Consider the following 27,860-nt stretch of genomic DNA (forward strand, 5'->3'; position numbering starts at 1 on the left):
AATATTCCAGGTATAAATATCTTTATTTAAAGACGGCGAATCTATTATAATCAATCCACGTAAATATCACGATCAATACAACATCAGTTCCATAAACACCAATTTCACAACTCATTTGATTGAAAAGGGTATAAAATACGCCCATCCCATCCGATTGCTTATACAATTAAGTATCCCACACAAGGAACAATGTCTTAAATACCAAGTCTAAGAAAACTAAATTCAATTAAGTTCGTCGTAGGGCAAACCTAGACAATGCAGGAAAACATATGAAGACAAACAGAAACAAGGCAATGACTCCAACAAACCCTCAAATTCAAACAAAACTCCAAGCTATATCTTAAGCCCAAATTAAGCTCATTCAAACCAAATATATATTATAAGCTTGAATCCACCCCTATTTGTGAGGGCAAACACCATTTTTCTCAAAGTACAATACTATTCTCTCAAAGTGAAAACCCAATCTAGTCAACACCAGTGCAACGAATTCAATAATGTAAAGACAATGCAACAGTATTTGATGTACAAGAAAACTAACTAGTTAAGAAATAACTTAGAACAAATAAATAATACCACATTTAGTTGTAAATAATTGATCATCCAAAAGAAACAAATTATACAACATAAACATCAAACAAAATTAAATTCGTTACCATTCAACAATCCATTTAAAACATTTTCCTAATATACCAATTAAAAAGCATTCAGAGTCATACACAATCAAGAAGCAAGCCCCAATTATGAGCTTGCCAACTAAATATGCACATATAGATAACACTAAGAATCATGTCAACAAAGAAACCAAATAACCAGACTACATTTCTACAAAAGATGAAACACCTTAACTAAATCATTAAGCTTTAGAAGCAAAGTACATATAGTAGTGAATCTTACATCTACAACTATTAATTTTGAGGAGCAAGAGAAAGTGACAGGAGAAACATGATTCCCTCACATGACAAAAGGTATCTAAAAATTAACATGAAGCACAAACATTAACATATTTTGTTCAAACACTGTCACAGCCTAAATGACTATGAAATCTTCCTCGCCAATTCCTACTCATCATCATCCTCCTGTACAAAAGCAAAACAAATAAAGTAATTCAATAACAATTTTCAACATCAACAACATAATTACTTGGACAATGAACAAAACAAACCTCGCCACTGCCATCTTCATCTTCATCCTCATCATGCACCTCTGACATTGACTTCTCAGACTCTTCTTCATCCTCAGCCTTAGGAGCCTCAGCCTAATTTCGTAAATAAATAAGATTAGTCTGTAGACTCAGCATCATAAAAGATAGAAATAATCACAGAAATGAAAATTAAACAGACCTGTCTCTTGTTATAATTTTTCAATTCTTTCTCATAATCAGATTTGCGTTTCTCAGCCTTGGCAACATATGGGGCTTTGTCCTACAGTTGTCCAGTTCAATTTAATAACTACAATGACAAAAGGCAGAACAAAACTGCTTCAACTATAAAATACTTACAGCATCAGACATGGACTTCCATTTCTCTCCACCAGCTTTACCAACCTAATACAGAAGAAAAAAATAAAAATAAAAAAAGCACCCACACATGCAAATGGAAACACGACTAGTAATCAAATAATCATACATACAGCGGCTACTGATTTGTTTTTAGGGTGGTCCTTCTTATACTGCTCACGGAACTCCTCCCTTTACCCAGCCAACAAACGTAAATAAATCAGATTTTTTTGCCAGTAATAAATTAAATATCATGATTTCACATGATATATATATATCAAAATACTCTCAGATAGAAAGATAGCATATTGGAGGAAAAAAGTCAAACGATGTTGTAAGCTCACATGAAAACAAAGAAGGCACTAGCCGGCCTCTTGGGCTTGTTTGGATCTTTAGCCGCCTTACCCGCTTTCTTTCCAGCTGCCTTTATAGGCTTTTTGTTCACGGCAAGTCTTTCACCACGAATCAGACAAAAACACATATAAATATAATATAGATCATAAATTCAAAAATAAATAAAAGGATGCAGATCTGAGATCTGCAAGGCCATAATCCGCAAGCTATTTGTGAAGAAAAAACAGGTCGAAATAAGGAAAAAAGACATGCACAGAATTTACCTCGAGCTCTTGGCATCTGACTTGGATTTACCTCCTTTCATGGCGAATCCTGCAAAATTAACAACGGATCAGTCAAAATTACGTTAAAAAGGGCGAAAAAACGAGAAAAATCGCATAAAACAGACGAGATTCGACAAAATTTACCGGTTAATTAGGGTTAGATTAGGGTTTCAGATGAGAGAGAAAGTTAGAAGAACAAGACAGAGAAAAGGCTAGAGGCGTCTTATGTGTTGAGCTTTGTTTGTGAGCTGAGATATCGAAGGGCGGAGATATTTAGTGGGGAGAGGCGAGAGGAAATTGAAATTCAATTGCGCACGAAATGAAATTGGGATTTTAGGGGTTTAGGCGGGATTTCGAAATTTTATGCCAGGTCATCAATCCTTGTGATGTTATTATGATTGGGTGTGTAAGTGTTAAGCTTAAGCGTCGATCTTTGTTTTGTGTTTCTTTTGTCTCTGTGAAAGAGACTGTGCTTGTGCTTCTTTGGTGATTATTGCACTGCGTGAGATGCGTCGGGCTGGATATGTTGGATTCAAGCCCATTGCCAGTCGCTTTGATGGGCTCGACGCCATCCATTCAGTGCCCAACTTTCATTCTTTAGATTCCAAACCATCTAGTTTGACCTGGGTTCAAACAGGTTTGAATAGTAAATAATATTATCAGAAAACACAATAAATCCTTAGAGAAGAGAAAAAATAATTATTTTTTAAATTTTTTACAAGTTGAAATAAATTTGAATCAAATTTCTATAAGTTCTAACTTGATCTCAGCTTAAATATGAGACAACAAACTCAAGTTCAAATTCAAACTGGTTTAAATGATAAACAATAACAAAGGCAATTTGATAGAAGAGAAGAAGAAGAATAATTGTTTTTTAGATTTCTTGTGAGCAAGGGTGAATTGACTTGAGTGCAGACAAGCTTAGTTTAAACTCGACTCAAATTCAAAATAATAAACTCAACTATGAGTTTGAAACGGTTCAAATGATGAATAATAGTATCAAAGATAATGAATCATTAGAGAATATAAATAATAATCAATGAAGAAGAAAAAGACCCATGTGAGAATAAGGGTTCTAATGTAAAATTGTTGATAAGCTTTTGAACTCAAATCAAATTATCAAATTGAAATTTCAATTCAAATTAAACTTATTTGAGTCAAATATAAATTCAAGCTTCAATAATTCATATTAAATACACAAAGATATTTAAGGGTCATTTGGTTATAGTCAATAAATATTATTTTGTTAATATATCTTTTATTACTTACATTATCTTATTTAGTTTATCAGTAATTTTTTATTACCAAAGGTAATGTGGTAGGTAATATAAATAGTAATATAATTATCACTTTTATCATAAATATTAAAGCATTATCAAGATAACCTTAATTTTATTATAATTATATTATAATTTATTAATTTTAATAAAAAATAATTTTATTTTCAATTAATATAACAAATAATATAAAAAACATTTTAAAATAATTATACTCAAAATATTTAAGTAAATTAATTTATCAGTATTTTTTATTATTTATAATTAAATACAATAATTTATTTACACTTATTTATTTTTATTAAATTTTATTTAATATAATAATTATTTTTTAAATAATTTATCTTTAAAATAATATTTTAAGGTCAATATCCCACATTTAAAAAGGTCAAATTATAAAATAAATATCTAAAAGTGAAAAACCTGCTTGATACCCAATTTTGTAAAGCGTTTTACTTTACCACCTAATATATCCTAATATAAAAATTTCTCCCTTATTTTGTAAAAATAATTCTCTTCTCCTGTTATTGTAGCGCTTTGTAAGAATATTCATAACTTATACTCGTTTGAAAGTATAATGTTATTAAAAATTAATCCAATGTAAAACCATGATAACGTTTATGATTTCCACAAATAATTTACATTCTTACTGCAATTTATTAATTTTGAGTTGAGTGAATTACATATTCCCACCCAAAGTCTGGCTGAAAAATTTTCCATCTTTTAAAAGCAGAAATCACATTTTCCTTCTAAAATAAAATTAAAATTAACATTACAAGGGCAAATATAAACCCAATTTCATATATTAAAATTAAATAAATAATTAAAAATAAAACTTGTCCCTGTTTGGGAGAAAGAATAGAAATGGAAAGAAAGCAAAAGAAAATGAAAGAAAATATGGGGAAGGTCATGAGTCGGCAGCAGCGGAAACAATGACAAAGAAGAAGAAAAAAAAGGGACGCCTCCAAAAATGCACTCTAAAACAACAATTACACCAATGTAAACAACAACAAAACCCTAATTCTTTCAAATCCAATCGCCGATCCACTCGCCAAAACCCTAATTCCAATTACAATGACGCCGTCGACGACGACGATGACGAGCGCAAAGAGAAGAAGCACAAGTTATTCCTAGGCTTGGACAAGTCTTCTAACCATAACCACCACCACCACCAGCAACAACATCACCATCCGATTTCTTCGCCCAATTTAACCGGTCCTAACTCCATTTTTTACGGTAGGATCAACTCCAATCGTACCGGATCTGATCAAACGGTGATCATCATCACTTCCTGTGCTATTGATTGTGGCGGTTTTGTCGATCGACTTTTTCATTTCTCTTACCTAAATAAATTTAAATACTTTCCGGATTGCGCGCGAAAATTAAATTTTATAGTTGGTTCGATCGCGAGTGAATGAATGTGTTTGACTCGGCCAGGCCTTTTCCTTTACTCTTTTCTGCATACATATTAATTATTCAACTTTTTTTTTTTTGGAATGATCTGTATTTGGTTTCTTTATTTTTTAAATTTATTTTAGAATTTGTGCGTGCCAAAATAATAGACGCACAGACCATCTTGTCTTTAAAGCTGAAGTTTGTCTTTTTCTTTATTATTAATAATAATTATCTGTTTGTTTCTCGGCTAGTTGTACACTGTTTTTCTGTAACTGTCGATATTTGACGCTTCAAAGGTTCTAATTGTTTGTTTTACTTATAATTCCTTTATTTTATTATATGGAGTAATTTTTCTTGCAGGAAGAAAAGGTTTTGAAAGCGACTGACACTCTTCATGGTATCTATCAATTTCTATATATTTTGGGAATTTAAAAAATAATAAATTTAAACTTAATTATGCAATTATTTATGTGGACAGGTCACCGGTGGAATCCGGTCCCACGACGCCTTTGCCAGGCAAAAGGTTGTTGGTTTTGTTCTTGACAGGCTTCAAAAGTGTGTTATTTTAGCTGCTATGATTTTCTTTCTTTCAATTCGATTGTGTTATTATTTCAGTTGGGTTTTGATTAGATTGCGTGTGACTTCTTTCAGAAAGGACGCTTATGGGGTGTTTTCTGAGCCTGTGGATCCAGAAGAGGTGTTTCTTTTTTCAAAAGGAAATGTTGCTTCTTTATACACAAATGAATTAAAAGTTTCATGATTTGATGGAAACTCCTTACTTTGATTCAGCTTCCTGATTACCATGAGATTATTGCTCATCCGATGGATTTTGCTACTGTGAGGAAGAAACTAGATGGAGGGTCTTATGCCTACTTCGAGCAATTTGAGGTTGGTTTGATATGTCTATTATTTGATAATTTTGGATATACGGGCCAAATTTCTGACTAGAGTCTGCTTGCATCAACGTCTGTCTATCTTTGCACCCAATGACCAGCTGGATGGTGGCTCTAATTTTTTTTAATTTTATGGGGATTATATCTAGTGGATTTGATGATTTCGTGCTCCATTACTTATATTTTGAAGTTCAAACAACTCTTTTGTTATTGGCTTTGAGAGTGGTACCGTGATAGAGAGAGTGGGATTCTGATTCTGGTGATTTAAATTTCTTTAAGGTGGTAGGAGTCTTGATTCATCATGATTATTGAGCTCATATTGGTTACTTGGGTTCTTCATGTACTTGTATTGAATTTCTTTATGGTGAGTTGTTGATTTGCCTGGTTACCATTGGTGACTTTGCATGGACCACTCATTGTTTTCTGCATTCTACGTGGGATCCTGTCGCCTACAATTTTCTGCAATCAAAGCCTACAGTTTTCTTACTTGCCACTTGGAAAACTGCTGCAGAAGAATGCAGGGATAATTTGATTTGGATTAAGAATCTTATGAATGAAGAGAGTGTGCATTGAGTGTGGATGAGGCAATTAGGAATACTTGATGATCTTCGGGGTTCTGTGATTATGTTTGACCCTGTGGATACTCAGCCACATCCTTGATGCAAGAGTGATGTATGTCAAAGTTGGTAGCATGTGTTTAGTTCTCCCCTAATAAATGTCTTATTTTTTTACTATTTGGATAGCCTTAAGAACATCCTTTGAATTATTATCTAGTATATGCACATACAGTCCTTTGAATTTCTATATTATCTTGGCTAAATATGCTTGAGTGGTGCAATTGAGAATGCATAATTGTTAATATGATTCTTAGTTCAACCATTAACTATGATATGTCCATGGTGATTGATATTGACTTATTTATGCGCTTGGTTTAATGTCACAACACTGGATCCATTCCAAAGATGGTGTAATGCGGAATCAAGAACTAATATTGCGTATGACTTGACGATGAATCATTGTTATGACTCCTTAATAGTTAGAATGTGTGATTGCCATATAAACCTTTTCTAATTAAAATGAGACCAGTCCCTGTTGTTCCTCCGCTTTCTTGTTCTGGTGAAAATGTTTGGTGATGATCTATGAGTAACTTGACACTTTTGGCTATCATTTTCTTTGTGCAGAAAGATGTTTCTCTCTCTCTCTCTCTCTCTTTTTTTTTTTTTGGTAAGTTTTATAAGGACAAAGTTGATAGAAGACATCAAACTTTCTGCCTCATTTGGCATGTTTTTCTCATTTGTTCCAGTGCAATGCAGTATGATTCACCAGATGCGATTTACTTCCAATAGGTTTAATCTGAGTTCTGATTGTTATGTGTTTTCTTAGGGTTCTCTCTCTCTCTTTTCTGTGACAGTTGAAAATGTGTCTTTAGGCACAAACCATTCAAGAGGTGGCAAAAAAGGACTTCAAAAATTTGAGGCAAGATAGTGATAGTGAACCACAACCTCAGCCAAAAGTTGTGAGGAGAGGCAGGCCACCAAAGAGCTTGAAAAAGTCACTTGACACCTCTCCTGATGATCGTGCTGCTTGTGAGTTTTCCTCTCTAACACAACCTTTGCTAATGGAGTAGATAATGGTAACTGGTCTAGTGCTTACAATCTAAGAAAAGGACCAATTTCGTCATTCAAGTTTCAGCCTGCTGATGGATTAAACAGGGCCTGTTATGGCTCTCAATCTCTTACCGCTGAAACTTATACTAGCTGGTTGTCAGAATGGGAGAATGAATTTCCAGGTTTGTGGTTTAGAAGGACTCCGGTCTACTGCTTCATGTTCAGGGCCTATTATGACTTACTCTTTTTTCCCATTGGATGTTGTGTCTCCTTTTTTATTTATTTATTTTTTCTTGATATATTGCAGCTTCTGTTGTGAAAGTTGTGTTGAAGTATGGGAAAAAAAAAATTTACATCAGATGAGAATAAACGCAATACCTATGAGCACTTCTTTTCTTCTGGGCAAGAGACATCTGTTTTCACCACTTTTGAGGAAGAATTGAAGCAACTAATGGTGGTGTGTGCAATCCGAAAGTTCTTTTTATTCTTTGTTTTAATTAGTTTTTTATTTTTTCAAATTGTTATTTCTAATGAATGCTGTTGTTGCTCAACAATGTTATGACCTATGGTTGAGACCTTTTCCCCTTTTCTTGGAGATTCAGAGTTAAATTTCTGTCAGAATAAATATTATGAAACTTGAAACAGATTGAACAGATTTTAGCTTCTGGCTGAATCATCTATTCATTTGCTTTTATGGAACTGGTACTAACTTGTATGTTATATCATAACAGATATAGATGCATAAAATAACCTAGAGGAAGTTAACCAATCCAGATGGTCACATATCTGCCTACTATTAATACTGTAACAGGTGTTCATAAGTCCGTGCATAGGTTTACTTGTTGGTAATCTTATTTATTTATTGATTCATTTGATTAGGTTGGTCTAAACTCTGAGCATGGTTAACGGCAGAAGCTTGGCTCAATATGCAGCAGATCTTGGACCCGTTGTTTGGAAAATTGCTTCAAAGAAAATTGACAGTGTTTTAGCTGTTGCCATTGGGGTCAAGATAAGTCCTGGATGGGTAGGAGAAAACAAATTTAATGAGCGGCAGCAGCAGCACTTATTTGCTGAAAAACAGAAAACTTCAAATAATTATATTTCTGGTGATCATTCCAAGCGGACTTCTATCTCTGGCAACTTCTGGGTCAAACTCTACTATCGGAAACAGAGATTCAATGCAAGTTGGGGAAGATATTGAAAATAGCAGGGAAATTAACTCCCAAAGTCAACCAATGTTTCAAAGTAATACTCTTGGTGGGTTAAAACCTGCATCTCATTCCCAGTCTCCGTCAAGTGGAGACAGCGGGGCTTGGCACAGAACCTGGGAATTCTAGGATTGACAATAGTTCAGTGACTTCCGGGATCCTTGGTCTGGACCTGGACCGAGCAGCACCTATCCGATTTTCTCTGGCTCTAGGTCGCAAACAGCAGTGGATCTGGGGCTACAGGGAGAATCATCTTTGCAGGGATTTTCAACATATAATAGACAGGCGTTTTTCACCTGGCGTGAATATTAGCTTCCTTGCGCCAGGGTCGCCTATTTCAAATATCCAGATTATTTCAAAAATCACAACAGCAGCCTGATTTGGCATTGCAGCTCTGATTAAAAAAAAAAAAAGAAACATTTCTCTTGATTCAACTTGTGGTATTGCAATGGAAGGTTAGGTTTCCTTTCTTTAAAATTTAATCTTTTGCCCATATAGGAATAGCATCCTGGCAGGCGGGCCATTGTAAACTGTATCTTTGATTTGGGTGGCTCCCAAGAGTCGCTGGACTGGAGAGAGTAGGTAAATATTTGTGTACAGGATAATATATCTTTTTATTTTTTATTTTTAAGGAATTCATAGTTTGATATTTTTTAAAATAATAATATGTTAATTAAAAATTTTATTATAATTATTATATACCATATGTAAAACATGATATGAAATATTAGGATTCAAATTAGGATGCTCTAATGACTACATCTTGGCTATATTCAAATTAGGTCTAGTTTTTAATTATATCTCAAATTTTTAATAGCAGTGCTTCATGACTGATGTTTTCCCTGGTGTCAGTTTAGTGATTATGGGTATAGTGCAATTTTCCCATTGATACAAATATTTCTACCAAGGATTTTTCAATTGAAATAAAAATTTCTGACGTCTTGATCAATAAAGAACGCACAATATGAAAAACATGAATGATATTCCTTCCTCTGATTGTCAGGTACAAATTAAGGCAGAAAAAAATCCACAAAAATTAAAATATTTAAGGTAAACCCCCTAGCACACTACATTGTTATAACTCTTCCTCTGCCCTGCGTCTGTGTGGACTAGTCAGTCTCAGACTCTCGGACCCACTCCAACTCTACACACTTTGTTCGGCTATCTTTCCCAAGCCATTTTCAACCATTGTTCTGTTTGTCTCCCAAACCATCTTTGGTTCAACAGCTTCAACCGATCATCTCTCACGTCACAGAACATCTCGCTCCACCCTCTTGGCTCAACCGGCTGCACCCCTAATCCCGGTGTCCGGTCCTTCGAACTCAGATTCACTGTCTCTTTCCAATCCGCAACATACGCCGAAACCCTTCTTCGAAACTTGCTCTTAAACTCTGACCATGCTTGGTATTTGTAATGGTTCACCACTGCAATTCCCGTATCCACTTCCCCCCATTTAAACGTCTTCTTCAACCCAAAATGGTGAATCACATTATACAATGAATCGTCAATGGCTTCCAACAGCACAATAGACTTGTGCCTTTGCTGTTTAGCTCTCCTGTAACAATCATACCCTTGTGTTACTCCTTCCACCGGGTGTGAAGTCCGACCCGACGGACCGAAATCGTTGCACCTGAACGAGAGTTGGCCCATCGATGGCGTCCCTGGTAACAGAGATTTCAACAGACGATCTGACGGCTCTGACTCTTTGTCCCATGACGGAGAAAAAAGGAATTCGTCAACGTCGAAGTACATCATCCATTTGCATGAATCTTTGGCGTATATTGCATTGTGAGAGAAGCCAGCTTCCTGGGTCTTCGGCCATGGCCATTGTACTGTTGCCACGTTGTAGCCTTGTTCATGAAGTTCCCGGACGACACTTTTCAGATTGTCGTCGCTTTCGTTGTCGTATAATATGAAATTTTCAACGCCGATTCTTGAGTGGTACATCACCCATTCTTTCAAGTACTTGCCCACGTTATGCACCATAGTCGATGCGCACAATAAAGACCTCTCTGGGGGTTTCGCTATCTTGCGGCGGGGATTGTAGTACGCCACGGAAGGGACGACGATCGGATTTTTGTCGTTCATTATTTCTATGGAGACTTTGATTGGCTTGTTGTTTGAAGAAGTAAACGCCCTTAACTCCGGTTGAGCGCACCTGAAGACCTCTTGTGAGGAGGTGGTGACGGGAGTTTTAACAGCGGTGTTAGCGTCGTCAGCGTCGCCGAATACGCACTTTAACTCATGAGGAGGCCTGTTGAATCCTCGACGACGGTTCACGCCTTTAGCAAACAAAACGACGTCGTTCTCGGTGGACAGCGCCTCGTACACGTAGAAGTTGGTTCTAATGAGCTCCTTGGTTGAAGCTTCTCTAATGAGAGACTCTTCTTCTTTCTCTGGATATTTCGTCAAAACCGGTTGAAAAAACGGCCGCCGACGGCGAAATCTTCTCGGCATATTACATTTAAACGTCGTCAGATTCGTTAACGGCAAAACCCCCGAAAATCTTGCCTTGGAATTTTCTCTGGTCGAAAAAAAACAATAAAGCCCGTCGACAGAATCCGACGATGTCTCCGGCAAGACGATAACGAAAACCTCCCAATCCGGAAAAAGAACCGAAATGGACTTGAATTTATCAGAATCTTGAACGGACGACACCGAGGGACGGTGTCTCAGACTAGACGATTGCAAGACCTGATTCACTTGTTCCCGCAGCACGTGATTGGATAAGTTGGCGGGGGAGGAGTTGTGCGATAACGGCGCTGAGATTTTCAAGGTTGCGGGCAGGAAGGCGAAGGTGGGTGATAGGATAACAATGATAGAGACGGAGTAAGAAAGGAAGAAACTGTATAAAAGGAGAGATACAAAGATGAATAACAGCTTTGTTTTGTGACTCTTGCGCAGGAGAGTTTCGGGTAAAGAATCGAACAGTTTTATTTGTTCAAGTATACAAAGAACAGAGGTTGAAGATGAAGATGAAGATGATTTCTTTACAGGATACATTGGCTATGGCTATTTGTTCTTGTTCTGGTTGTTGTGTTGTCAGTGCAGAAACTGAATAAGATCAGCCTTCAGCCAAAGGCTTATAACAGAGAGTTCTGAGAAAGGAATATTATAATATAAAGCCTGGTAACAGACTGATTAAGAGGTCGTCTAAGAATGGTTAAGGAAAGAGATTGCGATCGGGAATCTGATCGGTCATCGTTTTGGTGACTTGGATTAATGCATCTCACAAATTTGCAGGACGAAGCGCCGCCTTGTAGTATATATTTGTATTCTGCCTGGAAAATCATGAATAGTGCGAATTCCATTTTCCACCCAAACTTTGATGAAATATCTTTACACCTTTTAAAGTCGAAAGTTCAATTTTTACCTTTATGTTAAATTTGTTAATCAAATTTGTTTTTTATATATATATATAATTGGCAAAGAAAAAAAAAAACAAAGCCAAAAACAAAAATGTTCAACGACATTACTAAAGCTAAAGGTTAAATAATAGTTTGTCCCAAATTTTTATAAATATTTTTTTATCTAATTAATTAATAATAACAAAAAATTAAGAGTTATTAAAAGTCTAACAAGATTGTTTTTTTTTACTGTTTTACTATTGTCAATTAGTTATCAACAAATCAATTGTTTCTTGCTCAAATTCAACATTGATAAACTTTGTTTTGATTAGATCTTTTCGTTTGATTAATTCTAAAATGTTTTATCACTTATATAAACTTTATGTGTAATATTTATAGTAGTCTTTTTTTAATTTTTTTAGCTAATGAAGAAACAAAAAGAAGGAAAAAGGAAGATAAGAATGAAAACATGATTTGTTTGTATTATTATAAGTGATAAAAAAAAAAAAAAAAACTTTTTGTTAACAGTAATATTTAGCTTTGATGAATAGATATGAAGTAAACTTTTCAAATATAAAGAGTGAAAAATGTTGTTTCATCAAAGTTCGGATGGGACCTTGTTATTTGGCCTCATGAATTCGAATGAAATGTCATATGAAAAGTAACAGAATAATGAGTTTTCCAGTGGGCGGATACGCATTCTGAATTTACTATATATGTTATGCCGTTTTGGTGATTGAAAACCGTATACCGTGTTGGAAATGTACGTCGGACCACCTCCCCGCGTACAAGCAATGTTTTTGAAACCAATTTGATGATTTGATGACAGGTTGGATTTAACCTTTTATTATAGTGATTAATTATTTAAAAATAATATTTAAAATAATTTTATACAAATAATTATTAAACATATAATCTAAATTATTTTGATATAAGAATATACAAAAATTAATTATATATATGCTTAAAATTAATTAACAGCTGGGATTTGGTTAAATATGAGTCTTTACTTAGTTCCCGTTAGACACAATTTGATCTAATTTCAAAAATAATTTTTCAACAAATTATAATAGTTTTTCTTGATACGTGATAGTTGGATCGATCAAATCAACCGATCTAATCTAATTTTTAAAATTATGCTAGTAAGTTTAACAAAATTGAATACCAAACAACATAGATATATTATCATAAATATAATGAGGATATCAATTAAAATAGTCATATTTTTTTGTTTTCTATACCTATATAACAACTTTTTTTTAGTATACAAATATGACCACTTTTTTAGTTTGATTTTATCTCTAAAAAGAGAAAATTTTGGGTTTTATGATTGATCGGATGGGTTGAGTCGAATAAGTTGGTTGACTGGCTGAATATGTTATTTTATGTCTTAATTGGATGAATAAAAAGTCTAAAAATATTTTGAATATTTTATATTTTAAGTTATATGTGTACAATAAGAAAAAAAAAATAACAACCTATATATACAAAGAAAAAAATAAGGTTATTTTAATTAATATCCTAATATATTGACTAAAATAAATGTGTTGCTTAATTTATATTTAATTAAAAAGGTTTGCCAAATATATTTGGTGTTGGTAAATTTTTATTACTAAAATAATAAAAATGTCTATAAATATATATTATTATAAAGATTAATGATTACAAATTAATATAGTGTTTTTTTTTATAACTAAATTGGTATGAATTGTTATGTTTAATTAATTGTAATGAAAGAATATTATAATATTATATTATTTATATGTTACCCTTACTCAAATTGGTATGATATTAAAAAAATAATATTATATGTATATATTTTGAATTCATAAAATAGGTGTGTAGGTAATGTGTTATTATATGATTGAATATTATTTTATTATTAATTTAAAATCATTCAATTACATAATAATGTATCATTTGTATACTTATTTTATGTACTAAAAGTTAGGGATGATGATACGAGGAGGGGGATTTTAATCCCTATCTTTGTCCCTATCCTCAGTTTGCCCTTGTTATGGGAATGGAAATGATTTTTTGTCCTCTCTCGATGAAGAAAAATTCTTTTCTCATCCCCTTCCCATACTTGCAAGGAAAAAACTTTTATTCATATCTTCTAAATACAGTATAAATATATTAAAGGCCAAACGACTATTTCCCACCCAAGGTTTGATGTTTTCTCAAATGTTCCCCCTTTAACTATGGAAACACCAAACACCCACCCATGACCGGTTAGATTTAACAAAACTCTAACGCCTGAAAATTTTATCTCTTTTTGCCCCCCTAAACTTTAAAAACTAAAATTTTTCCTCAGCCTAAGTTTTAAAAAATAGCAGTTTCACCCTAGGGTTTGGTTTTGAAATCTTCGGTGACCGTTCCGGCTCTATTGCCAACGACCTCTCCCTCCCGAAGCAGCCTCTCCTTCTAGCGAATGTTTTCCTCCCATTAGGAGGCTAAATCGACTTCGTTTTCGCCTTGGGAGACGAAAAACTTCGTCAAGGAAGACAAAAAACTTCGTCAAGGAAGACAAAGTTCTTCGTCTTCCCAGAGAAAGACCCCTTGGAAGACGACCGTCTTTCCCGACGAAGTTCTTCGTCTCCCAAGGTGAAGACGAAGCCGATTGAGCCTCCAAATGAGAGGAAAGCATTCGCCAGAAGGAGAGGTTGCTTCGGGAGGGAGAAGTCGTCGGCAATGGAGCCGGAACTGTCGCCAGAGATTTCAAAACCAAACCCTAGGGTGAAACTGTCATTTTTTAAAACTTAGGCTGGGGAAAAATTCTAGTTTTTAAAGTTTAGGGGGGCAAAATTAGATTCTATTTTAGTTTATTTTTAATATTATAGTAAAAATGACGATTTTACCCTTACCACAGTTAGGGTTTTGTTAAATCTAACCGGTCATGGATGGGTGTTTGGTGTTTCTATAGTTAAAGGGTGGAAACTTAAGAAAACATCAAACCTTGGGTGGGAAATAGTCATTTGGCCTATATTAAATAATAAAATTTAAGTAAAATTAAAATTAATTCACTATTTTAAATGTCACAAATATTATATATTAACCATTTTAATTTGTACAAAAAAATCTAAGTAAATTTAAAAAATATAAATAATCTAAAACTATAAAGATATGTTAATATTTTAAATAAATATATTAATATAAAATGACGGAGATGGAGACGGAGACAGAGACGGGGATGGGGTTAGGTGGGGTGGAAAGGGGATGCATGTATCCTCATATCCGACCTATTCTCGATTACCCGTTTTCCATTTTTATCGAAAAATCTTCTCTTGATTAGGATCAAAGAGAGTTAAAGTCTTTAAAATTGGGTTAAAATTATCATTTCAACTCAAAATATGCATACATAATTTTATTGTTAAAAAAAGTTATGATACAAAGATAAAATAATAATTTTATTATTAATAAATTTAAAAAATTAAACTAATAATTGTTTTACATATCATGCTCAACGGTTGTAGATATAATAATTTAACATTTACAATGTTTAAAAATTTTCAAATCAGTCCTTAAAATCTTTTAAAAACCCTAGGGCTTTCACCATCACCATGATCTCATTATTGCCACCCTCTGGTATTTAAAATATTACAGTAACACTAATTTCGAATTGAAACGTGAACAACCTTATGGGCATAAATATAATTTTTGGTTGCAGGCTGGTCACGGCCTGCAAAATGGCTGCTCATGCACGGGCTGACTTGCCCCCAGAGACATTAGTTAAAACGAGTTTTAATGGTGATTTAGAACCAAAATTTTCATATTTCTAGTCATACGGGGAATCTGGCATGGGTTTTAAAATACAGTGGAAAAGTTTATATGAATTTCCTACACTGCAAGCGAGAAGAGAAGCGCAGGTTCTGGCTTTACCGGCAAAGAGGGTGGGGCACTTTGTCCTTGAATTGCACACAAAGTTTCATTCTTGATCAACTTTCTGCTATTTTGCATATTTAAAAATCTGTTGACTCAATTTGGATTGGGATATTCTTTAATTGTTTCAGAAGTTTAATTGCAAGGCCATGTGTTAGAAGACGATTGTGCAAGGCACCCAAACAATCAAATTCCAGGCTTTCTATGATTCTTATTCTTGCCGATTCAATACTCTAAAGGGAAACTTTACAAGCCCGGTTCATTCACTCCAAGTGTTATATGGTCACAAATTTCTCCCCACTTCTATCAATTAGCAAAAAATTATTACTTCAACCTATAACCCACAAAACAAACCTTGAACAAAATATTTTTCTTTTAAAAACCAAGAGATAGGAAATACGGACCAAAGTAGTCATGACTTTCTTACTCCATTAAACATTAAATAACTGGATTTTATTTTTAAAGAATCATTCTTCTTATTTTATGAAATTATAATTGAAATGTAACTACTTTACTATCATATTGAAATCACGACAACACTAATATGTTATTGTTATTCGAGAGAGAGATTTCTATTTATTGCATTTTTATAACGTGTTGAATACTATAATTGATTGTGAAGCCAGAGGATTTTATCTATTATTATTCAATAGGGTTTAAAAAATATACATAGTATTCTAGATTAAGAGAAAAAATAATAATTTTTTAAAAATAAAATGTTATAATGATACGGCAATATTTTTTAGTTTTCATAAATTGAATCTGAATTAAGTTCAAATAAGAGTATGCTTGAGCTTAATTGAATGCGGTTTGTATCAAACTCAATCTATTTGTGTTTGATTTGTATATTTTTTTAAACCCAAGTAGTGAGCTAACATTAAACTATCTCAAATCGGTTATACCCTATGCATATCTTCCTTTTGTGGGCTTTGTTATGGATAAGGGATTGGGCTTAGAAGTTGAGCAACCCAACCAATATGTTGACAAGCATGACTTGAGTTAATCCAAATTGAAAAAAGTTCAATTCAAACTCAATTCATTTATAAAAAGTAAGTCTAACCCACAGATCATACTGATCTATTCACGTTTAACATGATTTTTTTTTTCCTTCTAGCTGTGACCCGAGTTTAAACCCATTCGGATCAAATTCACCAATTTGTATATTAATAAATGGTATGGCAAAAGAAAACGAAGCCCATCAAAGAACCAAGCTCGTGCAAGATGGGTTTTGGTGGGTTGGCTCAATCAACCCAGCGAGCCCAAAAGGGCAACATGGTATAAAGATTTCGGCCGGGGGACCTATACGAGGATGTTAAGAGAAAATTTGACTTGACTTATATCAAATTAAAAATTAAATTATTTTCAAATCAAGTTTAAACTTCAGTTTGCCAATCTTAGATTGATCTCAAACGAATTTTTTTAAATTTAAACTGATATCAAATTAAATCTTATTTAGACTTGATGTTGATTGAATCTAATTCCACATGTCAACTTAATGTTGTGAGTACTTAGACATATTACCATAAACATTAAAAAATCAATAAATAACAAAAGGATAAAGAGCTTGCTTCGTTAAATTTAAGTTGATTGCAAGTTAAATCGTATTCAGACTTTACTCAAATCAAATCTTGATCTACATGTCTACTTACTGTTGAGTAGCTAGACATATTACCATAAATATTGAAGAATAAGAAAAAACCAAAAAAATAATAATTTGCTCAATTAAATTTAAATCGATTTCAAATTAGATCTTATTTAAGATTGAATCTAATCGTAGTTATTCTCTTAGTGTTGTCGGTATGTAGTCACATTACCATAAATATTAAAAATAAATAAATAAATAACCAAAAATAAAAGGTAAAACTTTCTTCTCAATCAAAGAATAAGGGAGTGTCTGGTTCAAGAGAATAAAAAAATTATTTCGATAACCTGTATTTTATCACTTATAATATTTTGTTTGGTTAGTAGGTAATAAAATATTTCAGTAATCTTTTATTATAAATAGTGATATGATAAATAATATAATAGATAATCTGATTATTACTTTCATTTTATGTGTTAAAAGATTTATTAATATAATTTTGATTTTATTGTAACTATATTTTTATTTATTAAATTTTTTAGAGTAAAAATAATCTTATTTTTAATTAATATAACAAATAATATAAAAAAGATTTTAAAATAATTAAATTTAAAGATATTTAAATAAAATAATATATTAATATTTTTTATTATATTTAACTAAATATAATAATTATTTATCCTTACTAATTTTATTAAATATAATAATAATTATTTTTATATTAGTAATAAAATATTTTTTAAACTAAATGTAAACATCTTAAAATTTTCCAATTGTGATGTGGGATTGACTAACAAAGGTACAATTTGTCACCAATCTCTTGGCCCAACTCTAAGTAACAGCTTGCGTACATTGATAAAAGACAGTCAAGTCAATAATTATATCCATTTCACATTTTTGAAGACTTTTGACTGTAACAATAATGATAAATGAAAAAATATTCATAACTAAGCAAGGAGGATAATGGGTCCCACGCTATTTTGACAAAACCACCCATACGCGGCGTCACTCATCCGTTGCTTAAGACATAACTCAACAGTGTCAGAACAGGCAGATACAGAGAATGTCGAGGGTTAAAAGGAATCCGAAAGCGTGTAAAGAGAGAAGCAGAAATAAACCAAGTAAATTGCTATTTGCCATACAAGGCTCGGTTTAATAAAAGTTTCCATCGATTAAATTCTTCCATTATAATTTTTTAAAATAATAAAATCATTTATATTTATTTTAAATATATAAATAAATATATATTTGAATACACATATATAACCTTTAAAAAATATTGATCAAATCATATTACAAATATTATGATCTTATTAGATAGAAGGCTCGGTTTTAATAAAACGGTTCGGTTTTCACATAAATTGAAATCGTAGAACCGACGGATTGAACCGACAGTTTATTGCTTCGAACATTTAAAAAGGCAGGGAACCGTTGCCTTTTTAAAATAATGAATCTCAATTCATTTATAGTTTTTTTTATTTCCTAAATCATCAAATCAAAACTCTCTCAAATCCTTCAAACTCTCATTCTATTTTTTAACTCTTAATACTCTCTATCTTTCAATTCAATCAAATAATTAATTATTCTTTCTTAAGTTTTAAATTTCAATAAATAAAAATAAATATTTAATAATAATAATTATTTATTTATTATATAATTAATCATGTAATTTATTTATATAATTTATTTTATTTATTAAATTAAGAATTATTTTCAATTATTGTAATTAATAATTTAAAAATTAAACAAGATCTTTAGAATTGACTGTTCAATATCGGTTTCAAACCGAAACCATCGGTTCATGAACCGAAACGAACCGTGGACGAACCGTCTGTTACGGTTTCAGTTCAGGGTCTTATATTTTTGAACCAACGGTTCCGAACAAATAAATCGTGGCCAGGTCTATTATTAGATTTGTAATAGACAAATATAATCTGATAAAATCATATCTTTCCAGATATGATTATATTAGAAATCATATCATACAGACCTGATTCCAACGATCAAATCCAATCAAATCATCAACAATAATACAATTTTATAAGATTTAAATAGTTATAAATAATATTAACATTTTTTTTAACATCAAAATCATCTAATCAAATAATTACTCCTTAATGCTAATTTTTGTTATTGTGTTTGTATATATTATTAACGTATAAAATATTATGTACTAAATATTAACAATGATGTATTACTATATGATTAAGTATTTATGAATTAAAGATAAAATAACACTAAATTATTTAATAACATATCATTGTAGTATAAATTAATACTCATTTCTAACAAAAATAATCTTAATTTTACCTTTGTTATGTATAATGTATTGTTATTTTAATAAAATTATATATATTGATAATAAATATTAATTTGTATATTAATAATAATGTATGTTGTTATATGATTAAATAATTTTAAATTAAAAATAAAAATATTTAATTATATAATAACATATTATTATTAATATACATGGTAAAACTCATTATTAGTTTGTGTAATTTTACTAATATTTATGAAATTTTGTCATAGTTTAATAAACATCTATGTATATTGAATGACGGGTAATATTTTCAAACCTTGGGTGGTACAAAGTGATTTACTTGGAGTAAAAGTTTTTTTGCCGGCTTGCCACTAAATATGGCGCTCGCAAACTCCCACTGAAACACAAGATAAAGTCATTGGATGTTTGTCTCGTTCGTTTCTTCTCTTACGCCTGATTTTCTTTTATTTTGCAATCTATTTTTTGCCCCCCTCTCAAGAAATTCCATCGTAAACAACTCCCAACTCTGTTGTTCTTGTTGTGAGCTGTTCCTCACTTTTTCTTTTTCTGTTGTGATTTATTTGTAAAATTGTTTTCCAGGTGTTATTCATGTGTGAAAATTATTACTTGGGTTGATGTTATTTTTGGTGGGGTTTCATTATGGAAAACAATTATCTTTTTCAATGGAATCTAAAGGCTGGAAGCTGAAAAGGCAGACATTTTATTTTTTTATATTTTTTTGTGGGTTTTGTAAGTTTTGATTCGGGATCTCTTCAAGCTTCTGAGGGGAGAGATTCGTCTCTCCTTATCAGCGGTTAGGGTTTTACAGTTGATTTTAGGAATTCAATATCCATGAAATCATGTGTGTATGAATTTTCACTGATTAATATGAAATTTTAGTGAGTGTTATAGAAGTGGGTTCTGTTTTGCTGTTTGTTATAATACACACAGCAATCTGCAACTGCTGTTTGTTTTGATAAAGAAATGAGTTGCTTTTCTTGTTTTGGTCGAAAGAAACAAGACATCAAAGTCGATATTGATAATGGCACTCGATCCACTTATTCTTCTGTATCCTCTGGTATTTCTCTTAGTTTCAATCATGAAGTTTTTTTCGTTAAATTCTGTTTGAGATTTTTGAAAATTCGTTTTGTGTGAATGAGAGGGGTGTTTATAGTGATGAGTTTTGGGTACAGAAAATGGGAGAGCTAATGATAAGGAAAATGGTGCAAAAAGAGCAGGTGGGGCTCGTAGTTTCACATTCCGGGAACTAGCAGCAGCCACGAGTAACTTTAGAGATGTGAATTTGATTGGAGAAGGAGGTTTTGGAAAGGTTTACAAGGGGCGCTTGGAATCAGGCCAGGCAAGTCAGTGTTTCATTTTGTAGAATATATAGATTTTATATCTGGAGTTAAGTTTGATTCCATTTGGTTTCTGTGTCCAGATTGTTGCTGTCAAACAGCTTGATCATGAAGGTGCTCAGGGGCATCAAGAGTTCATTGTGGAGGTTCTCTTGTTGAGTCTGTTACGCCATGCTAATCTTGTTACATTGATTGGGTACTGTACTGCTGGAGATCAAAGACTTTTGGTTTATGAGTATATGCCCATGGGTAGTTTGGAAGATCATCTTTATGGTAGTGTTTTTCTTAAGTATTGAGCTCTCTTAATTATTTACTACTATATATGTTTTGCTCTTTGTTTTTCTCATTCATATTTGTGAAGCATTATTGTGTACTTTTTTATCCATGTATGTAAGCATAGCAACAAAGTCTTTTAACTTTGTTGGATCAGTGGCATGGCGTATTTCTTTACATAAATGCATTGTTGTTCCAGACTTTGAAGTTTTTGTTCCATGGGTCTATTACTACATTTCACACTGTTTAGATTCACAGCCTAACTTGCTCAAAGACAATGCTTAAGTTTTGTGTCAGTTTAATTGATTCTTACCTTTTGAAGGCTTTCTTGGGAGATTTAATTTTGAAACATATTACGAGCCTTTACCTTTCTAATTTATTAAGCACTACTTCATTGTTTCCATTTATGCTTTATGATCTCTATGATGTAATGATGAATATCGATATTAGTAACACAGACAATTTATGGTAAGGATAATTTTTGTTCTCATTCTGTACAGATGTGGAAAGCGTTCATGAGCCACTGAGTTGGAACACTCGCATGAAAATTGCCGTTGGTGCTGCTCGTGGCCTTGAGTATTTACATTGCAAGGCAGATCCTCCTGTCATCTATCGGGATTTAAAGGCTGCAAATATTTTGCTGGACAATAACTTCAACCCAAAACTCTCAGATTTTGGGCTTGCTAAATTGGGACCTGTTGGTGACAAAACACATGTTTCAACCAGGGTGATGGGAACGTATGGATACTGTGCCCCTGAGTATGCCATGAGCGGCAAATTGACTCTTAAATCTGATATTTATAGTTTTGGTGTTGTACTTTTGGAGTTAATCACTGGGCGGAAGGCGATAGATCTTAGTAAGGCTCGTGGGGAGCAGAATCTAGTGACTTGGGTTAGTTGACACTTTATTCTCTATTTCTTAGATAGATTGATGGCTTTGCTATAGTTTAAGATAGGTGCTTGTTTGTCATCTTATTCATGCCCCCCCACTCTCTCTCTAGGAATCCTTTCTTTATTGGTTTTGTTGGTGTTGCCTTTTTATTATTATTATTAGGTTTATTTATGTAGTGTTGTGTAAACCCAGAATAACAAGAATTTATTGAAAACATTGAGTTTTTGAGAACAGTTAAATGATTCCTTTTGCTGCTTTTTACACGATTCATATCTTGTCCTTTCCTTTTGCAGTCTCGGCCGCTGTTAAAAGACCAAAAGAAGTATCCCTATCTTGTTGATCCTTGGTTGCAAGGACGCTTCCCTCGCCGTTGTTTAAACTATGCAATCGCTATTGCTGCCATGTGTCTAAATGAGGAAGCCACTTACCGTCCTATGATTACTGATATTGTTGAAGCACTGGATTATCTGGCTTCCCAGTGTGAGAATAACTCAGTGTCCCGTAATGCTGGGACCAGCAGTGCCCCGTCACCAATAAATGAATATGCTTGTGGTTCTAATTCTGGAAAGACTACATCTGTTTGAATGTATTTCAGTTACAAGCTGCTGCAACGGTCTGATTAGCTGTAAGTAATTCATGCCATCTTTTGACAGTTATTTTTAGCTTAATTTGTTTTGTTCTTCTGTTTGTATATCTGTCGTGTGTTGTGCTCTTTAACACCCTACGGTGCCGTTTTCTTTCTTCATGTTTATTCCATGGGACATCTCTTACCGATACTCTTATTAATATGTTGTCGCAGATGGATCACCCTGTCAAACTTTGAAGGAGACCCATAAAATACTGGAATTTCTATACAAATGTGAATGCTGCAAGAGAACATGTGTGTGTGTATATATTGGTCAAGTTGTTTGGTTGAAGTTGAACTTCTGGAGGGGAAAAAAATGAAGCAGACCAACTGTGCTTGTCCTCAGATGGCGGCATCTTTTATGAGAAGAAAATATATCAAGATATAGTAATAATATAGCAGCCCAAAAAAATAGATCAAATAGCATATAAATAAAGTATGTTATTGTTCTTTTGTCGGTTTTAGAAAGTTTCAGTCTGAAGATGTTTTTTTTAAACTTTTTATGCCCATTAAACATATGGGATCTTATTGAGCATGAATAGGGTATAAGTGAATGTTTTCATACTTGGCCAGGACATTGACTTGACCCGGTCAAGGGTTTCCTATGGGTTTTGATAGATCAGATTGGTGATAAATTAAATAAATATTAGGATAATAATTAATCAAAAAGAATTGTGATCTGGTGGTCGGAGATGTATAGTTCCTATTTTCACCCTCCAATTTGTTGAATTTGCTATTTAACTGGATTGACTTGATAATAGATCTTATGAGCTTGACAATTTTTTCGGATTCAAACGATTTTGATTCTTCTCTAATGATTTTTTTTTATAACTCTTCTTAATATTTTCTAATAATATTATTCACTGGTCAAGTGAGTTAAATTTGATTTCAAACTTTCCCTTTTCCAAATTTGACTCTTGAATTCACCCACTTCATGTTTTATAATATAATGTGGAAAACATGCCATTTTTGTCTTTTTATAAGAATTCATTGCTACTGAATTTATAGCTTTTAATCATAATTTTATAAATCAGCTATATTCTTATTGTCGGCAACTTTAATTGCTGTTTAAAATGTAATCTAAACCCAGGCCAGGTGCGATGGCTCCTTGTCAATCAGTTGTTAATGGCAGGCAGGGAAATTAAACTTTTTGATAAAGTGGGGGGTTTTGAGGGCGGCTCACCGCCACTAATTTTCATTATATTGGCTTAAAAAATCAATTTCCCAGTCATCTAATCAGGTGCCACTGGGTTCAGTCAATTTCTCCTGTAGATTTCATTCAATCTAAATTTAATCTAAATAAAACTTATTTTAAAATAGATTCGAATATAAGCGAAATAATTCAAAATTAATATAATAAGTGAATGTTTTAAATATACCTTATTTGATTTAAATTTAAATAGTTTAGAGTAAATTTAACCTTATCTTTAATAATATTATTTAAAAAATCAAACCGATTATTTTGACCCATTCAACTGGGATCCATCAAATCCATCTGTTGACATCAACTTTATATATACACCTAGTACCTATTTTTCAACTCTAATGGTATTTTTTAAGTTTATATTTTGCATTATATTATAAGAAAAATTCTTAGACTTAAGCCTAGCTGCTCCTAAATTCATTTTTATCCGAATGCAATTATGAATTTTATATTTAATAATTAAAATATTATTTAAAATTAAATGGTTTGGTCACTAATTGAACTGGCACCGAATCCATCATTGGGTTAACACCCGAATAGGGTATAAAGTCACTTTCTCAAAGCGGTAGAATGGATAATTATTGTAATTTTTAATGTTGTCTGGTGAACATCCATAATAAGATTTGACGTAAAACTACTTTGTTAAAGTAAAAGTAAATTTGTCTACGATTCCGTGAGTTTAGTGTAATTTTTAATGTTGTTTGGTGAACATCCATGGTAAGATTTGGGGCAAAACTACTACTTTGTAAAAATGAAAGTAAAAAGTAAATTTGTTTACAATTCCCTGAGTCATGGTCTCTCCCGTTGTTGTGATAGAATTATTGGCTGCCAAAATATCCTTATCCACAAATCACACTAAATTCTATGACCACTTTGCCTTGCGCTTCAGTTTTCCATTCATTGGCTATCCTCATATGTAATTAAGACAGATGGTAATATCCATGAAGACGACACCTCTGTTGACGGTGAAAATTCTGTTAACCAAAGTACACGGAATTGGAAGGTGCAACTCCGTTGAAGAAAGACCAATGGACTATTTCTTCGCCAAGTTTAAGGGTATTCTCAAAATCATATTCATGAAGTTTAAAAAGTCAAAAATTTCATTCATCTATTTAAAATCTCAATTATAGTTAAGAGAAAAATTATTATTTAATAAAAATTTTAAAAAACTAAAATTCTATTACTTTACTCTAATTTGTTTGAAAATATCATAATTCTCTTACTTAAAATTTGAAAAATCAAAATTTTTTCTCTAACCGTTGTTAGAAAATCACATTAACTCTTCTTCCTGATTTAATTCTCCATATCGGTCATATCCCAACCACAGGTGAAACCTATTTTCTAAAATTTTAAAAATAGATTAGTCTACCAATAATAAATAAATCTAAATCTATAATTATATTATCGATATTTTGATATAAATTAAATATAATAATAATAATAATAATAATAATAATATATAAGTGTAAGATTTATCATCTTTTTTCTTCTCCCAAATTTGTAAAACGAAAATGATGATAATATAAATATATAAAAAAGTAAATACAAATTTTAATACAATGAAACTAAAATAGGATTTAATTATGTTATATTAATGAAAGGAGATAAATATAAAATATGATTGGAGACTAAAGAAAATCTTGGAAACAAATAAAACTGTAATTAAAATGAAGTCTCATTGCATAATAACTTCAAAACAAATTAGTCTTAAAATTTTGAAAACTCATATCCTTTACAAATTAGTCTTAATTTTGTAATTAGAATAGTGGACGGTTCCAAAGGAGACCAAGTCCCGTAGGCCGAGTCAATGAACTGTTGTTAGTGTGAAGTGTGAATCCTTCCTCACCCGCTTGAAAATGATGACTCCACACACTATACGGTGAGTCTAAGAAGTCCAACAATCCTCCATGCCATGGCAAATATTATTGACGTTAAAATTAATATAGCTCCCTCCTACCATTCCAATTTTCTTTTTTTCAGATGGCCAAATGACTATTTCCTACCCACTGGTTTACTATTAAACTATGCGTAAAATATTTTAATATATAAATTAATATATATATTTGTTGTATATCATGATATAATTAAACAATTTTAAATTAAAAATAAAATAATATTTAATTATATAATAATGTATATAAATATGTATTAATTTATGTATTTAAAATATATACGTATAATATTACTTATAAGTTAAAAAATTTAATAAAATTATATATATACATTTTTTATATATAATTTAGATACATAGATAACGTGTCATTATATAATTGAAAGATTTTAAATTAAAAATAAAGTGATATATAATTATATTATGATATATTATCTATATATACAAATTATATATATACATAATATTGTTAGTAGAAAAAGGTAATTGAAAATGAGTGGAGATACGAACCATCAACGTTAATAACTCCATGACTCTTAATAACTTTTTGAGGAGTATTACGAAGAAAAATCCGTCAAAAGACTCTAAACTATATATATTTTTTGTTATTATATTTATAATTATTATTTTTAATTTGAGGTGAAATAATTTTTTCATCCTTTTAATTAAAAAAATGTGAACCATACGTTAAAAAAAAAAAAAAAAAACGGATTTCAGACTTTTCATTGCCATTTTTCTAACCCACAAAACCCGAAGTTATAGAAGTTTTAGTCGCAGCCTAACCTAAATGACTCCACGTGAATCATGCATGGTTATGTTTTCCAATTTTACTTTACGACCTTAATCTATCAGCTACGTACGATTTATCAGATTCAAGCCGTCGGTGTGGAATTTGCATGCAGTATTTCATTACAATCTGTCTGTCATGCAGCCACAACTGAACAGTATACATATATCTTATAGCAAAATATTAAGGATTCAACTCAACTCAATTCACAGCTACATGTTTACCCATCATATGTATTATATTGTTGATGCAATTTTTTATAACCCCCTCGACAAGTTATATACAAGATCAGGTTTTATGCAAGGATATAATACTGAGGGTTGGAATTAATGAAGTAATTTTGTACCTATCATATAAGGCAACAAGTAGTAGTAATAGCAATGAATATTTGATTCTAGGTGAACAAAATTGAACACTAATATTTTTAATGTGAAGCCACGTACTATTTATGTTATTTATAACTCTAAGAGGGATTTCGATAGAGCCTGGATAATTGTTATATAAGAGTTATTATGAATTCTTCTACTTCCATTTGATCATTTACATTATTTCAAATTTAAACCTTTTTATTTTTTTCTTATGGAAGTGAGTATTTATATGATATGTGTATATAGACACAGGATAAGAGAGGAATGTAATTCGATGGGTCATTTTGTCTTTAGGTAAAAACCCTTATGTTAAATTGATTTGTGTATAGTTATTATCTTGATAGTTTACCCTTTTAGAGTAGTTTATCATTTTTTGGATATTATTTTATAAGTTTAGATAACGAAGAGTTCTACTGGTGTAACATATTTGAAAGAATTTTCTATAGACACTATCAAATGTCAGGTGAAAGACACCATCAGATTTCCTCAACATGGGCACTTGTTTGGAAATAGTTTGGGTTGGTGAACTGATGAAGGAAAATGAATTTGTGTTTTCCATGTCTCCCACGGCACAAACATTCATTATCATTCTATGAAAGAAAGAAAAGACTTCTCTGCAATTAATCCTTTGAAAGAAATTTCCCATTAATTAATGCGACGGTCATCTTATTATATTTACTCTTTTTTCAAAACTAAACAAATAAGAAAGCTGTATTTGGAGAACTAAGGCTGCAATTGGGCAAAATCTAGATGAGTTGTTGACTTCGATTAAACAAATGTCGAGCTCAAACTTTATGTCTGAGCTCCATGGTTGAAAGCTCAACCTTAAATTTAAGATATGAATGATTAAATTAAGTTTAGTTAAAAAAAATTATGTTAAATTTTATAATTTTTATATT

At 32.0% G+C, this 27,860-nt stretch overlaps 3 protein-coding genes and 1 pseudogene across 3 annotated transcripts; 2 read left to right on the forward strand and 2 right to left on the reverse strand.

The window, feature by feature from the left end:
* Positions 1–819: 819 nt before the first annotated feature.
* Positions 820–2,417, reverse strand: LOC123202804 (high mobility group B protein 2-like). Its single transcript, XM_044618949.1, has 8 exons — positions 2,257–2,417; positions 2,113–2,161; positions 1,840–1,947; positions 1,630–1,687; positions 1,499–1,543; positions 1,341–1,421; positions 1,163–1,255; positions 820–1,076 (listed from the first exon to the last, which is right to left on the reverse strand). Exons 2-8 carry the CDS (start codon positions 2,151–2,153, stop codon positions 1,059–1,061), a joined length of 444 nt encoding a protein of 147 aa, XP_044474884.1. The 5' UTR covers positions 2,154–2,161; positions 2,257–2,417; the 3' UTR covers positions 820–1,058.
* Positions 2,418–4,270: 1,853 nt separating this feature from the next.
* On the forward strand, positions 4,271–9,123 carry LOC123202805 (annotated as a pseudogene).
* A 378-nt stretch (positions 9,124–9,501) lies between these two features.
* Positions 9,502–11,707, reverse strand: LOC123202806 (glycosyltransferase family 92 protein Os08g0121900-like). Its single transcript, XM_044618950.1, has one exon. The coding sequence runs from the start codon at positions 11,493–11,495 to the stop codon at positions 9,654–9,656; it is 1,842 nt and encodes a 613-aa protein (XP_044474885.1). The 5' UTR covers positions 11,496–11,707; the 3' UTR covers positions 9,502–9,653.
* Positions 11,708–19,878: 8,171 nt separating this feature from the next.
* Positions 19,879–23,188, forward strand: LOC123202975 (probable serine/threonine-protein kinase PBL21). Its single transcript, XM_044619124.1, has 6 exons — positions 19,879–20,641; positions 20,757–20,923; positions 21,005–21,194; positions 21,695–22,086; positions 22,380–22,711; positions 22,886–23,188. The coding sequence occupies exons 1-5, from the start codon at positions 20,548–20,550 to the stop codon at positions 22,668–22,670; spliced, it is 1,134 nt and encodes a 377-aa protein (XP_044475059.1). The 5' UTR covers positions 19,879–20,547; the 3' UTR covers positions 22,671–22,711; positions 22,886–23,188.
* The last annotated feature ends 4,672 nt before the right edge of the window (positions 23,189–27,860 follow it).

This window comes from Mangifera indica, chromosome 19 (assembly GCF_011075055.1).
Source record: "Mangifera indica cultivar Alphonso chromosome 19, CATAS_Mindica_2.1, whole genome shotgun sequence".
NCBI classification, from domain to species: Eukaryota; Viridiplantae; Streptophyta; class Magnoliopsida; order Sapindales; family Anacardiaceae; genus Mangifera; species Mangifera indica.